The sequence below is a fragment of the Aythya fuligula genome, chromosome 15, assembly GCF_009819795.1.
Source record: "Aythya fuligula isolate bAytFul2 chromosome 15, bAytFul2.pri, whole genome shotgun sequence".
Lineage (NCBI taxonomy): Eukaryota > Metazoa > Chordata > Aves > Anseriformes > Anatidae > Aythya > Aythya fuligula.
In genome coordinates, this window is record NC_045573.1 from 1,390,668 (window position 1) to 1,406,282 (window position 15,615).

A 15,615-nucleotide genomic window follows, 5' to 3' on the forward strand; every position below is an offset into this window, starting at 1 on the left:
GAGCAAATAAATTGTCCTCGTGCTGTGACAGCCTCGGGAGCTGAGGGTGCTCCCCTGGCTGCCAGCCCCAGCGCGCTGCTCCCTGCTCGGGGCTGCTCCTCGAGCAGGGCTGCAGGTCCCCCCCAGGCTCTGCACCAAGCGAGCCTCTTGTGCTTTTTCACATCTCCTTCGCCACTGTGGCATCGATCTCGGTTCCCCTCTCTGCACACAAATTTCTGCTACTCCTACTGTGCTTCCTAGGAGAGGTGCAAGCCAAAAACGAAGAGAAAAAAAAAAAAAAAAAAGGAATCAGATCAGCAAAAACCTATAATTTTCCTGGCTCAAGCATGCAAAAACACATAGGGTTTTTCCTCCGCTTTTCTGGAAAGTCTGTTACGTACGTCAGGCGGTGTCAGCACAGCGCTGCTGCACGGGGCACCCTGCTGCCTGGTGCTCCTGGGGACAGAAGGGAATTGGCCATGGTGACACCGAGGGCAGCGTTTCGGCTTGTGGGCTGCCTCTGGGACAGGCTGCTCTGGCCGAGGGCTCGGGGAGCGGGGCTGTAGTGTCACACAAGCCACCTGGTGTGTCCCCCATCACTTGTTTTCCCTCTGCAAGGTGTGAGCGGTGCAGCCTGGCTCTCGGAGAGGAGCGTGACCCAACGGGGGGCTAGAAATGGGAGTGAAGGTGCCCTGATGCCACCAGTGATGTGCCCTGTGCCGGGGCTTGCTGCTGCTGCTGGTCGGTGCCTCTCCTGCCCATGTGCCGTGCACTCGAGCCTGAGCACCCCTCGTGTCCTGAAAGTGCCCCCGGGTGGGCGTTGGGTGAGGTTTGTGCGGTGTGCCGAGGGCAGAAAGGGGGAACTCTTTTCCCCTGGCAGTTGTGCTGGGGAAAGTGGGACTGAGGCAGCCCAGGAACGGCCTCTGGAATCGGGAGTGGGGCGGAGAAGTTAAATAAGAGCAATTATTTGGTGTTAATAGTGCTGAAAATAGGGCAGTGTCCGACGCAGTGGTATCTCTTGCAGGTTTAAATGAACCAAGGGAAGCAGTGGGTCTGGTAAAGCCTGTGGGTGATGGGACGCGTTGCCGTGGGCTCTTGCTGGCAGAGGAAGGGGTTGGACAGCACCGGCTGTATGATGCCGTGGGCACAGCTGCTCTGCTGTCTGTGTAGCTGCTCCTGCTGCTAAAACACAGTCTTTGGACCAAAATGGGGCCCAGCCGCATCCCTTGACTTTCACTTCAGTCACACAAACACAAGGAAAACCCCTTTCTGTGGGGGCTGTCCTGGATCAGGGAAGTCTGGCTGGTGGAGGGAGGCTGCTGGGGATTGCTCAGCCTTGCACATCTGTGGGGAGAAAGTGATTCTCCCCAGAGGATGCTGCAGAGGCTTCGTCTACTCACCTCCTGCATCAGGCCAGCTGGGGAAGATGGGCAGGGAGATAGGAAAGCTTTTGCTGTCATTGCAAGATGGGATGCACAGACACCTGGTGTGCTGGAGGCAATGCTTTATCCCTCCTGCTCTGGTGTGAGCCCCTTCGTAGCCACTGCAGAGGCTCCTGTGCAGGCTCTGGCTGGAAGCAGGGATGTGCCCAAGCTGCCTCCTTTCCCTGGCACCTCTGGAGCTCCACTACCTCCAGCGCTCAGCTCTGCTGCAGCTCGTAGGCCTGGAGCTCGTTTGCTAATGAGTCGCTGCAGCTCTCCCCCAGCCTGCACGCAGGCTCCCCTCCGCACAGACGCTTCTCCCTGTCTGCGGATGCTTTTCCCATTACTGTTCTGGCGGGGCTCCACGCACCAAAAGGGCTGGGGAAGGCACAAGCCAGCACTGCCCCCCTTCCCTTCCCTTCCCTTCCCTCCCTTTTTTTTGTGAAGTGAGCGGGCCCACAAATGACATAATGAGAGCATGACATCAGGCTTGGCAGGCGGAGGCGTGCTATACTCTGCTCGACATTATACGTTCTGTGGGATTAAGGAGAAAAAAAAAAAAAAAAACAGCAGTGCACCAAAAAAAGCCCGTCCACCGCAGCGCTGCCGAAATAAACACCCCGGCTGCCCGGGGCTGCCGCGGGGACGTGGAGCCCCTGTTCTCCAGCCGCCCCCTGCCTGTCTCAGTGCCAGTGGCCGGGCTGGGGGGCTCCCAGTACTGCTGCTGGTCCCTGCTGGTGGCTGCTCCAGGGCAGTGATTTGTACCCCTAGAAGTGATGGGCCCTGTCCAGGAGATGTCCGTGGTGGTGTCTGTGGCTGATGTTTGCTCACACTCCATCAGTGGGATGGGCTGCTGCTAGCCCTGTGCTAGCCCTGCCATTAGCCCTGCTGCTCTCCCTGTGGCCCACGCAGCTCCAGAGAGGTTCAGGAGATCCTTGCCCAGCCCCGCGTCGGATTTGGTAGCAGAGCTGGGAAGGAGCTCCAGGCTCCCAAGGTTCAGGCAGACGCCCTCGTTACCAAATGTTCGCGTCTCCGCCGCTGCGCCTTCCCCACATGACCACTTCTACTTCCAGAACTTTTCTCCAAACTTCCTTTGCTCGCCATGGGAGTTAAATGCGGGTGCGTTTTCTGGGGTGTTTGGGGAGCTGCGCAGGGAGCCCTGCCCACAGGGCATCCTTCACACAGTTCTTGTGTTGGACCGACGCTGTTGGTGCCTTTTGGTGCCTGTCCCAAGTTCTGCAGAGGAGCGGGCCAAGCTCTCCCTGCCTCCTCTGGCAGCACACAGCTCTGCTTTGCAGGTGTGGAAACCGAGGTGGGACCACGGAGCCGTGGCTGGCCCACAGCTGCCCTCTGTGCAGGCACCACAGCGTGTTCTCAGTGCCACCCCCGGCACGACTCAACCAAGATTTCCTTTCTTCTCGTGGGGGAGAGCGGCAGTCTGCGTGTGCGGCGCGTTTCAATGGAGAGCTTTGTTTTCTGCTGGCTTCGGCTCTGCCTTGAACCTGCTCCGAATTTCCTCCAGCCTGGCAGTGGGCTGGGAAAATAGAGTCGTGGCAGTTTGTGGCACCGAGAGGCCGTGCTGCGTCCCGCAGCCTGTGCCGGGGGTTTTATTGGTCGGTACTTCTTTCCTGCCTTTTTTCTTTTTTTTTTTTTTTTTTTTTTTTTCCTGCAGCCTACTTTGGTTCACAGCCATCTTTCCCATGCCAGGAAGGCATAATATTATTTTCCATAAAAATCAGAGGGGGGAGCAGAGGGAGCCGAGCTGAGCCAGGCGGCTGGAGGTGACAGGCGCTGGCACCGCCACCACCCCCGGCCTCCCCCCGGGGCCACCAGCGGGGCTCTGCTCCCCGTCCGGGCTCCTCACCGGGGAGGTGGAAAGCTGGGAGGCCTTGTGCTGGTTCCTCATCAAATGGTGATGAAGAGGGTGGAAAACAGCAAAGGAATCAGGCTCCAGTCTGTGCCTAACGGTGCAGGATCGCCTCCCCTCTGTGCTGCTCAGCGCGCAGTGACATCTAGTGTCAGTCCGTGTGCCGTGTAAACGCGGCGCTGAGCTGGGGGCTGCTGCTCCTGCTCGCATCTTCCCTGTTTGCTGGGGCTGGTGTCAGCAGCCTGCTGCTCCTCCTGCAGCGTGGTGGCACCCCCAGGCAGGATCGAAGCTCACTGAGGGCTTGGGGCCGTAGCTTGGGGCTGGTCGCCTGCCTGGAGATCAAAATGAGAAGGGATGCGTGTAAGGAGCTTGGAAAGGCTCACGACCGACCCCTCCATGCCTGCTGGAGAGGATGGATGGGGAGCTTGAGGAGCTGCCGGGGCAGCAACTGGGCCTGGTGCTGGCGTCCCAGGCCACCACAAGGTCCCCAGTGCCATCGGTGGTGCTGAGGGCTTCGCCCTGCCCTGTGCACGCTCTCCATGCGGCCAGCCGGCGTTGTGAAGGGCTCTTGGAGACGCCAAAGCCCCGATTTTGTAACAGCAGGAAGGTTTGTTCTGGAGGTTTCTCTTGTCTGGGCAAGGAGCAAAAAGGCCAGGGCACGAGAGACGTCGGAGCTGGAACACCACTTCCTCCTGTCTGGGGCTCGAGGTGCTGCCTAAAAATTACCTGGATTATTTTCAGGTTTCTCAGAGGAGCAGAGAAATGCTCTTTTTGTTAAAGCTCTGCCCGTGCTCACCTGACAGGTACACCGTGCTTCTGCAGCACAGTCCTGCTGGCGTGGCCCTCCTGCCCTAGGCTGCCTGGCTGGCTGACACATTTGCTAGTACTTTTTTTTTTTTTTTTTTTTTAAGTGTGTTTGTTGATCTTCTATTTTGCACATTTCTTGGCCTTCTTTAGTGGTGTTGCTGGTGAACTCTTCTGAATCCACTCTCAGATTGGCAAAGAACTCCTGGACAGCAAAATTGGGAAAAATAAACTTAAACCTTTTAAAGAGACATCCATCCCTGTTACTTATCCCCAGAGTTTCCTGGAATCATAAGTAGTTCGTCTGCCAATTTGGCCTAATTCTCTTCATTCAGATACATTAAGTTTAAATACCAAATAAAATCGAGAATTAATCCATGAAGAGGTAAAAATAAGAGGTGAGACATGCTGAGAAGTTACAAGAGGTGCTAGGGATAAAGGTGAGCAGGGAGCGGGCTCGGAGGACGTCTCTGTTGATGCCGCGTGCCTGCAGCTGCGGGGAGCTGGGCAGCACCCCCAGACCTGTCCGCCTCCCCGTGGCGCTGCCAGAAATCCTGGAAGGAGAATCACCATTGCGAGGGCTTGGAATAAGTATTTTGGTGCTGCTAAAAGAAGGTTTTGGCCAACGGGGATTCATCTGAAACCGAAGAGTGAAGTTTATTGGGAACGAGCAGGGAGCAATCAGCGAAACTTTCACTTCTAGCTGAATGACATTTTAAAATTGAAAGAGAGGACGTGAGGTGAAAACAGAGAGCTGAATAGGAGGGCAAAAACAATTTTTCTTTGGATGACGTGAAGTCTATTAGTGTTACAGAGAGTGATTAAAGATTTTCTAAACGGTGTTTGTTTTATAGGGAAAGTCTAGCCTGATTTTAAACAGAAAATATTCTTTGTTCCTTCATTTCTTGTACACTTTTTCCAAAAGGGACAAAAAGATCTTTAAACATTAAAAGCTGAATGCATCAGTCGTGTAATTAATTACCTGTTCTTTGGCATTAGGCATAGACTTGAAAGTTCCTCTGAATTTTTCTTCTGTAAGTTAATTACTATTTTAGTCTAAACTCTTTCTTAATTATTTCTTTGAACATATAATAGACTTGCATACTTTTTTGAAGGATACCTCAAACTTAGTAGTACATTAGTCACGTCTGTAATTGCTCTAGATATGCTGTAGAATGGCATGCATTTAGTGATAGTCCCAGTCTTTATACACGCAGCATACAAAGCTGTGAGCAGCAAATGCTGTACGGCTGGGAGAGGCTATACAGAAATGACAAAAAGTTGAACAAAAGCTGACAGCTCTGTTTTCTTTCTCTAGGGATCTTTCCAGTAACGAGATCAGTGTTTTAGATGTTCAGACGTTCAGAAGCCTGACTTCTCTGGCAAAACTGTAAGTACATGCTGCACCCTTCCAGCCGTCCCGCTACCAGCGCGCCCCCTCAGCTGGTACCATGCACCCTGGTGCTGCACGAGCCAGCCTTGTTCTTGCTTGACCTCAGCTGCTGGGCCCCAGCTGTGTGTCTGTGGACTCATTCCTCGGGGCATTCAGCTGCACAGTCCTGGGAATGACCGATTGCTCGCTGGCGTTCGGAGTCAGGCAGGAGCGGGCACGCTGCACTGCCAGGTGGAGGGGGGATTGGGGCAGGAGGGTAAGCTACATTTGTCACAAGATGGGTTGCAAATCAGAAAATGAGGATAAAGCTGTGATGTCCAAATCCAACTCAGCTTTGGAGGGAATTGGGTACTGAATATGAGGGTCCTTTGAGGAGCCCAGCATTGGTGGAGCAAACGCCTGCCTGCATGTCCACTGTTCCCAACACCCTGCTGTGTCTCATCTAAAACTGCCCAGACTCCGTGTGGGCCAGGAGAAGGGGAAAAACCATTAGCAAACTCACTGAACAGACTGCCCCGAGAGGCTGTGGAGTCTCCCTCCTTGGAGATGCTTAATGCCTGGATATGATCCTGGACAGCCCACTCCAGGTGGCCTTGCTTGAGCAGGGTTTTGGACTAGATGACCTCCAGAAGTCACTTCCAACCTCAAACACTGTCATTCTGTGACACAGCATCTCACAGAAAAATTTGCTATCATATGTAAGTAGCTTTTGAGACCAGAGGTGTTCAGAAGGTAGCCAGTCACTAAGCAGAGCTTGGAAGAGAGTTTGATCCTGTGTGTTGGCAAGGAAGTTGTTACCAGTATGATGAACAATTACTGAACTTCCCTTTTCATTTTTTACAGAGATATAAGCCACAACAAGATTTCTACATTAGAAGATGGAATATTTGATAATTTATTTAATTTAAGTGAAATGTAAGTTCGTTCTCTTTGTTTCCCAGCTCTTTATTGGGACCTTCCCTTGAAACAGCCCTTCCCTTTCCTGGGGGTGGGAGGCAGCACTGTCCTGGGGGGGTCAGGGCTACGTACTGCTCCACCACATGTGGTGGCACACGCTTTGCTATTTGTGTTAAGGGGGAGCTGAAGCCTCCATCCCCACTAACCCCTGCAGCTCTACCTGTTTGCCAGCTGCTCCCTTGGTGAGGTTTTGACAGTGCAAGCCTCATCCCTCTCTTTGACATTTTGAAAACTCGTGAACCTTAGGACACACAGAACTGGTGGAGGGAGCCTCAATTTGCTTGGCTGCTCCTCTGCCGTGAAGGGATGAGGAGTGGATGTGCTGACTGCCACCTTCTCATTACCAGGCCTCCCTGATGCTACTTCTCCTCTCTCCAACTGCTGCTTCCTCGCCCTCCTGCAGTCCCTGCAGCTCTTTCTGGACTCTCTCCAGTTTCTTCCTCAAGCTGCTCCTGGGTCTTCTTGGTACCCTTCAAGCCTAATCTCCTCCCAGACTTTGCTTCTGTCTCCTGGATACCTCCAGCCTCTGCTGCTGCCCTCTTGGTCTCCCTGCTTCTCTCCCACACCAGCTCTGCTGGAGGTGTCACAGTTTCTGGCCGTGCTCCAGGCCCTGCTCGCTGTTCCTGGTTGTGTGGTCACACACTGGGACCGGGGACCTAATGCAAAGCTGCCACACAGCTGCCAAAGTCGCTTGAAGACACTTGGAGAAGTTCTCCCTAAGTGATTCAGGTTCTCATGCTTATAATGCTTTTTAAGTGAAGTAATTAAAATCCGTGCTGATACATGACGGGAGGCCAGGGAACGCCACACAGTTCCAGAAGAGGTACACAAAATCACAGCACAGAATGGGGTTTCTGTATCTGAACGACCCCAGGGATTAACCCTGTGCAATCGCTCTCAGCAAGCAAGAAAAAAGCTCAGCTCTGCACTCTCCATGAAGACTAAGACACAAAGAGCATTTTCAGCTCTGCATTTTTACTTGCAAATGGCACTGAAAAGACAGAAAGGATCCATGCTGTGTCCAAGTGAGCCTGTCCCTGCTGAGGCTGGCCTGCAAAGTGGTGCTTTCAGTATAAAAATCCTGGGTTCAGCCCCTGCGGCAGCCCAGCCCAGCTGGCGTCAGCTAAACAAACATCTTTCCATCTCTGTCCTGTTCGCAGCTGAATGCCAAAGGCTGTAATTTGGATCAAGCTTAGCTGCAATTAAAGTTTCCATCTTTTCATTAAACTGCCACATGGAAAGATTATCATTGACTTTGCATTTCTTTTTTGACAGATCAATTTTATTCTCTTAGCTATTTTTTAATGGAGCTGTAAATAGTCTCCCTTAGCTGCTGAGGCTGCCATTACCTCCAACGGCTGTTAGATGGCAGACTGTTTTAAATATAAGATTGTGTCTGTAATTTGCTTCTAATTGCAACAATTATTTGTAGAGTGAAAAAAGTACTTGGAGTACTTGCCTAATTCTAGCCTCTAGAAAAATCATGTTAATTATTGCTTGATTCCCTATTCATTAACTCCCCTAAGCAGTTCTTTCTGAAGCATTTTGCTGGAGTTGCGCAGATGGGAACAGTGAGGGATCTGCACATTGCTGTAATTAACACTTAGCACATGCTTCCCGTTGTCAAGTTAATGCACAACTTTTCTCTGATCTCCTGTTACAGAAACTTAAGTTGGAATCCATTTTTTTGTGACTGCAAACTTTCCTGGTTGCCCCGCTGGGTGGAAGACAGAAAAGTGACGGTTCTCCAGGCGTCAGAGACGAGGTGTGCCCAGCCTCCTGCGGTGGCAAACCTTTCTCTCTTCAACATTTCATTCGTCAACACTACTTGTGGTAAGGAGGCACGGCGGGCTGTGGTGGGCGAGGTGACTAAACCCGTGGAAATGGTGGGCCCGAGGGGAGCTGGTGATCCCAGCTAGACCTCCGTATGCCTCAAGTCCCTAGTTCTAACCTAATTAAGCACATAATGGTAGCATGCGGCTGTACCTTGATGTATAGTCGGTCACACCATGGCTGGGATCAGCAAATTCGTTACAGACCCAGCTTCAAGCAGCCCTCAGGTGGTGCTAGCCCCGTCTCTGGCCTGAGGCTTTCGTTCTCTCATGCATTTAACAATCTGACTCTAAGCTGGGAAATATCATTGGAGTTGATGGGACTGGAGGACGTGCCAAGCTGAATCTTTGCAGGTGATGTTTCCTGGGGTAATTCAGTGTAAAGGGGATAGGCCAGGGAGAGCCTGCCAGCTGCTGGTAGCTGTTACTGGCCGGCAGGGAGCTGAGGAGCACAGCCAGGCTGGTGTTAAAAACGAGGTAGTTCCCACACATGGCACCTCCTCGGGGGGACTTTTCTTCAGAAAAGCGGCCCGGCGCTTGCAGGAAGGCCGTGGAAGAGGCCGGACGGTTGGATGGGGTGGATAAGGGAAGATCACGCGAGGCCAGCGCCGTGGAGATGTTTGGGGAAATGTTGTAGCAACCAGCAGAAACACGCAGGCAGCCCGGCTCGGCTGCGTGGGCAGAGCTGGACGGGAGGCAGGCGGCCCCAGCTGGGCTGCGGCTCAGCACCGCGTGCCTGGGGCAGGGCCCCTGCAAGAGGCTGGGGGGGGAGTGAAGCCCTGTGGGTGGGATGTGGACGCCTATGAATGCGTCCTTCTGCACCTCCTGGGTACAGGCTGTGCGACACTGTCCTCTTCTCTAGCACCTCGTTTTGTCTGCAGGCAGGTGGGAGGCTCTCGGTTCTCCCAGGGCTGAAGGTGGCTGCAGTGTCTGCTCACCCAGAGTGGGCCTGGGGGACAGTCCCGTGGCATTTCCCCCGTGCCCCCAGTGTGCCCCTCTGCCCAGCTGTGTTTGGTTACGGGCTTGGGCTAGAAGTGAAACTGCAGCAGCCCAGCCAAGGTGCTACCATGGGACAGCCTTTTCTCCTGGCACTGCTTGGGGGCTGCTCCTTGGGTCTCCTTTCAGACTCTGAGTGGCTCCGTGTCCTCTGGCACCGTCAGGCTCTCCAAAGACCCCTGTTACTGAGCATTCCTGCTCCGTAAATCTGTGGGATTGGCTTTATTTCTGTCAACATTAATTAGCAGAAAGAGATGGAAGTCATTGCTGAGGGATTGAAGACTGCCAGGCAAGTCTCAGAAAGGTTGGAGTAGAAGCAGCCCAGTCACCAGGATAGGGGGTGGTGTCTTGGAGAGTTTCATCAAGCCATGGCTTCACGGTGTCAGTTTGTAAGAGGATCTTCTGTTCTCTCCCCCAGGAGCTCAATATATAACGTGCCTGACAAGCAACCACACAGGTGAGGCTGAACTGCTCATCCTCTTCACGTCTGCTCACCCCGGGAACCTCACCGAGGAGACCTGCAGCGCGCTCTGTTACGCCGAAGGCCAGGAATACGGAGGTTTCAGCACCCAGGGGCAGTGTTTGTGTGGTTCTGCCCATGAACCGAACTCTTCCTCCAGTTGTTTGCTGTTTTGCACTGAGCATTTGCCTGGGCAGGCCTGCAGTGGCCCATCGCTCATCCACTTTCCCTTCGAGGCTCAGCTGTCTGTGTCTTTCACAGGACTCCAGCCCCGGTATGGCCTAGACCAGGCCGTGCTCTTCAACGTCAGTATTCCCATTGCCGTCAGCACTTTACAGTGGGATTTTGGGGACCAGACAGAGGTTCTCAACACCACTGGAAATGCAGTTGTCCACAGGTATGCCTTACCTGGGCAGTACAATGTCACCGCCACCGTCTTTGTGGGTGCCAGGTTCACAGACGTGCAGGCAGAAGTTGAGGTGGTGGCTTCGCCCCAGAAGTTAGAACTGCAGTGCCCTTCCCTGATCAAGACCAACGAGAGCCTGGACATACGGATCCGTAACAGAGGCGGCAGTGGCCTCACGGTGCTGTACAGCATCACGGCAGAGGCCGGAGAGCTGAGCAGAGGTAAGCAGGGCTGGCTGGGAGGCCAGATGGTGCTGAGCAAGGGAGAGGGTGGCACTGGGTCCTGAGGCTACCCTTGTCACTCCTTCCTAATGAGGAGTAAGGGGTGACTCCTTTGGTACTCCTTGCAGCCCCGTGTGCTTTACCCGGGCTGACCAAGCAGTGCTTTGCCCAGTGCTTGGCCACAAACAGGACTGCACAGAGAGCAGTTGAGCAGAGAATGGGATTTGCTTGCACCAGGAAGGGCAGGACCTGGTGCCTTGTGCCCCAGGTTGGGTTGGGGATTGTGGTCCCATAGGAAGGGCATTACACCTGTGTTCTTCTCCCTCTCGCAGCGGTTCACCCCATGTGTCCCCCCGACGGCTTGGTTTTCCCGGGCAACAACCACTGCTACCGGCTGGTGGTGGAGAAGGCCGAGTGGCTGGAGGCACAGCAGCACTGCAAGGAACATGGCAATGGAGACCTGGCCTTTGTCAGCAGCCCTGAGATCCAGGCCTTCCTGGTCGCCCACGTCATCAGGTAAATGGGGAGGACGAGGGTTAAGATTTCCTGGGGAGGCATGTTGTGTTCCTGGGGTTACATCTGCAGAGGTGTCTGGGGGGAAGAGCCCTGCAGCAGGCAGCCCTCTGCAGCCAGGCGGTCAAGGGGGACACACGGGTCTGAGCTGAGGGTGATATGGCACGGGGAGAAGCTGGGTGTGAGGCTGCTGAGAAAGGAGGAGGAATAAGCAGAGCTCGAGTGTTGTACTTGGCTTCTTTGCATAGAGGCTGTGGAAGGAAGAAGAAGGTAGAGGCAGAAAGACTGGAAATCAGAACTGGTGTCTGTGGGATTGCGGCTGGTGGGCATCTTGTGCCTGTGTTTGTGCCTCTGGGTGCCTCTCAACTGGGTCAGAGACATCCATGGGGTCCAGCACAGTCTGCAGGCAGCAGAGGGGGTCAGGTGCTGGTGGCCAGGAGGTGTTTGGCTGCTAGGCAGGGCCGGAAGGTGACCTTAGAAGCAGCTCCCTCCATCAGCAGAGCTACAGCGGGGTTGTCCAGCACAGGACAACGGGACATCCAGCAGCTGCTCCGGCAGAGCACAAGCCAGCGCTGTAATCCTGCCTCTCAGCTCGGAATCCCACATCCTGGACACACGGCTGCAGCCTGCAGCCCAGACCACATCCCCTCTGCTTTTGCATCCCGAGCAGGAGCAGCGCTCCTCTCTGAGCGTCAGGCTCCGGGAACATCTGTTCCACCTCAGCACTCGGGCTTTATAAACAGGCAGCGCTGGAGCGTCAGCCCTGGGCTACGTGGCCTCTCCAAGTGCCCTCTCTGCAACCAGAGATCTTGGGGGAAAGAAGCCGAGCAGGGGAGCTCTGGGGGCCTGACAGCTTCTTGTCAGCACTCCCAGGTGAGGATGTTGCAGATCCCGTCTGAATAAACGTGGCCCAGAAATCACGTGCAGAGGGAACAACTGCACCAAATGTAGGTTTTGAACACACCTGCGTGAGGACTGGCAGCCCTTCTCCCCAAACGTGCATCCTTGCCTCGTTCCCTTCACATCGGGCTTTATCCTGAGGTTACAGATGTGGTCCCTGCCCTGGGAAGAGGAGTCTGCCCCTTGCCGTGGGCTGGGAGCTGGTCACTTGGTGTGCTGATTTATCAGGCATTGCGTGCAAGGCTTTTGATGGACTGCAGTGCAAGGAAATCATGAGACCTCGGATTAGAGTGAGCCGCCCAAGCTGTTTCCCAGCTGCTGCCCCACATTGTTCTCCTCCCCAGCCCCCTTTATTTAATCTCTTTATTTTATTAATCCATTCAGATAAACATGAATGAGACAGTTCCAGGATGCGATTTCCCTGGTGATAAAAGACAAATCAAGCAAGCCGCAGGTTTTTGGAACATGCAGCTTCCATAGTTTCTTGTGGGAAAATGACAGAAGCTGAAATCTGTTTTCCATTAGAGCACGTAGCAGCAAGGACTGCTCTCTTCTCTCCTTCGCTCCTATCATTTGATGACCTCCCCAGGAGCAATGTGCACTGAACCAGTGCTGTCTCACCTCCAGAGCCCACAGCCCTTCCAGGGGACCCCGTTTTCCTCCGACGCAGTGCAGGGAGTCCCTCTCCCCTTCCAGGCCTCCTCAGATTTTGTTCTGCTCCTGCTGCCCCAAGGAAGGCAGCTCGTTCCCTCCTCAGAGGTGGAGGGGCACCCTCACCTTGCTTCAGATGAGGGTGTCTGGAGCCCCCTCATGGGTCTCTGCAAGGTTATGGGCCTAGCAGTGGGGCAGGGGTGGGAAGCAATCCATCCAGCCTTTTCCTTTCTTTTTTTTTTTTTTTTTTTTTTTGATGACTTGAAGTTAGATCATAGCTGGAATTAGAAAAGGAAAAACTCGATCGGGTTTTACTGATGGCAGCAAACAGGCGGTTTCCTACCCATTCTCCCTAATCCCCTGCCAGTGGTTCGGGAGCAGAGCGGAGCGGCTATTTATTTTTTAATCTTATTTGCAGTGAAAACTACTGATTCACAGCACAGTTATTTTCGTCGTCGTTTTTCAGCATGACCTCATTAATCATTCCATCTGTCGTGAGCCCGGTGGTGGAGAGACACCAGTTACCTCCCCTGTCTGCTCCGTGCACAGCGGCTGGAGCGGGCTGCAGCAGGGGGCAAGGCCACAGCAGGAGGGGCTGGGGAGAAAAAGTGCAGGGCTTGAAGGGTGCACGGTGAGGCTCTTCCCCCCAGATGTTAATATGGAACAAATGCCTCGCTTTCTGCTGGGTGCGATTAGAAACAGTCGTCTGGGCTGTTTGTGGCTACGAAAGACCATTCAGCACTTTCCACCAGGATCTCTGCTGGGCTTCATCCAGTTTCCAAATGTGGAAGGGCCATGTCATCTTCCTAAAATGGTCCTGGCGGTTTCTCTTGCATGTGGGGCTCTTCTTCCTGCAGTGCTTTGGCCACTGCTGCTGTGCGTTGCCCCCCGCTGTGTTTGCTGCCTTTCGGTGGTGGCTGAGGAGTTTATTATCTTCCAACAGCTGCATCAGAGCTGCACAGGAGCTGAACAGGAGCTCCCGTAACTGGCACCATCCGAGCTTTAATCCTGCCCCGCTGTCAGCTCCACTTGTAGTGGAGAATCAACCAGTGGCAGATTCCACAGGTCCCCAGAAACCAAACGAGAGCTTTCTAAAAGTTGCATCTTTTTCTTCAGACAGTTTTGTATGACCGTAAAATTCCTCTTAAGTCATGACTCACTAAAAAAAAGTATCTGTGAAGGTCATTTAAACAGCGGTGCAGGCAGGCTGCTCTAACAAACTGCTCTGCGAGGAGAGGCCTGAGGTTGCAGTCAGCCTGCTGAACCGCCTGACGCAGCCAGCCCCACCAGCTCCTTCGCCCTCCCAGCTCCCTGGCAATGTACGGTTGGTTTGCTGGCTCTGTCAGATCCTTTGGGCTCTGCTGTCCCCTCAGCACATCAGAGGGCGGGTGGCTCTCTGCAGCCTGCAGTACAAGGGCCTGAGCAGCTGGTGGACAGAATGGTGCACCAGGAAGGAGCTGCTGTTAAAACAATAAGTGTTAGTGGCAGAATGGACTCTGAAATCCTTCCGTAACTAAAAGGCTCCTTTACATGCAGCTTCTTACACCCGGATGGAGCTGTTGTTGTTAAGATTATTATTTTCATAGAGAACCATAGATGGCATCTGTCCCAGATCTTTCTAATACTCATAATTTCCTGAAATCCACCCCCCCTTCTTCTTCTTCTTCTTCTTCTTTTTTTTTTTTTTTTTTTTTTTGAAGGAGCCTCGATGTCTGGATTGCATTCAATGATTTTGCAAGCACTGGAGCACAGCAAAGAGGCGAAGGATTTAATCTGGAGAGCTGTCAGAACTGGCTGCCAGGAGAACCGCATCCATCAAACGCTGATCACTGCGTCCGGATGGGCCCAACCGGGCAGTGTAACACAGACCTGTGCATGGCCAAGCACAGCTACGTGTGCGAGTACAAGCCAGCAGGTGGGCTCTGCTTCCCTCCTGCTCTCAGCTGACATCCCAGGCAGCCAGGTGTCCTGGTGGCACGTGCCAGGGAAAAATAGAGCTGCATGCAGGGGGCTGTCCAAACCATTGCCCCCTTATCAAGCGGCACCGTCAGCAACCACAACATTCCCTTTGCAAGGAATTTGGACCACTCCAATCTGCCATCTGTAGGCATAAAGAGAGAGGTGAAGCTCTGATGTGGAGCTTTGGAATGAGCTTCTCCCCATTATTTGAGCAGTCAGTGCTGCTGCCTGCTCTGAGGCTGTGGCACTGCTGTCTCGACTTCTTTCTGTGCCATCTTGTAGTCTGAGAGATGTTGGGGTACTCTATAGGAATATATATATGATGGAGCCTTGGAGATTGTTATGTGAGTCTGATTTGTTCAAATACTTGCTTTGTAAACAGGAGTTCTCTTAAATGCCGAAAACTTCCTTGTGGGAAACCCTGTGTTTGACACACACTTGGCTTTGAAAAACGTGACAGAAGATGTGCTGTCAGCTCCAGTGCAAGCTGGGGAGGTAAGGAGGGTTTGCTCATTCTGTTGCTGCACAGATGGTCCAAGAAGACACGGGTAGGTGAGAGCCTTGCTTCGTTTTGCAGGTGATGGTGTTCCCTGACCTGGCGTTCAGGCATGAGGGGTATTTGACTGCCCTGGAGTTTGTGACACAAGACCTGCATCAGCCCGTTCAAGTGAGGTTCCAGGTGCACAGACCAATAGATGGAGAAGGTGAGACATCTCCTCTCAACACTTCAGCTCAGAGGTGGTCCTGGAAAAGCAGTGACCAGAGAACAGCTGAGCAGCTAAATAATGGCTCTTCATCAGCTGTGGCCATGCGGATGTGGTGGGTTAGCAATGGGGACTGGAGTCTGGGCTGGCAGCTGTAACAGGGACAGTACAAAGGGACAAACTCGGCTGACTGCAGTGCTGAGAATGTCTCCTCTCCCATCGTTTTTGTGGCAGAAGTCCTAAAACAAAGAGGCACTTCTCTTATTCAGAGACCCCAGGGTGTTCCCAGTTATGCCTGTGGTTATCCCTGCTCAGTGAAAAGGCCTCTCCTGGACCTGCGTGTGAGGATGGTTCCAGGCAGGTCTGTCCGCCAGCCCTGACTTAAAGCAGAACTTTCAAATTCGAGATCAAATGCAGAGCTGGTAGTTACAGGGCCTTGTGTTTCTCCATTTAGTTTAAGCTGACCAGCAGCTGCCACTTAGGAATGATGCTCCTTCCCCACAAGGACCCCAAGCAGTTTTTTATGGCTTTGTTACCTGTCTCCGTGCCTGA

General features: G+C 53.3%; 1 protein-coding gene across 1 annotated transcript in view; it reads left to right on the top strand.

The window, feature by feature from the left end:
- The first annotated feature begins 3,679 nt into the window (after window positions 1-3,679).
- Window positions 3,680-15,615, top strand: part of PKD1 (polycystin 1, transient receptor potential channel interacting) — a 48,306-nt gene continuing 36,370 nt past the window's right edge. The window contains exons 1-9 of the mRNA XM_032197737.1: window positions 3,680-3,750; window positions 5,390-5,461; window positions 6,308-6,379; window positions 8,085-8,254; window positions 9,668-10,336; window positions 10,669-10,852; window positions 14,101-14,315; window positions 14,742-14,854; window positions 14,937-15,063. Coding sequence (XP_032053628.1) covers window positions 3,680-3,750; window positions 5,390-5,461; window positions 6,308-6,379; window positions 8,085-8,254; window positions 9,668-10,336; window positions 10,669-10,852; window positions 14,101-14,315; window positions 14,742-14,854; window positions 14,937-15,063 — 1,693 coding nt within the window. The remainder of the gene's footprint in view (window positions 3,751-5,389; window positions 5,462-6,307; window positions 6,380-8,084; window positions 8,255-9,667; window positions 10,337-10,668; window positions 10,853-14,100; window positions 14,316-14,741; window positions 14,855-14,936; window positions 15,064-15,615) is intronic.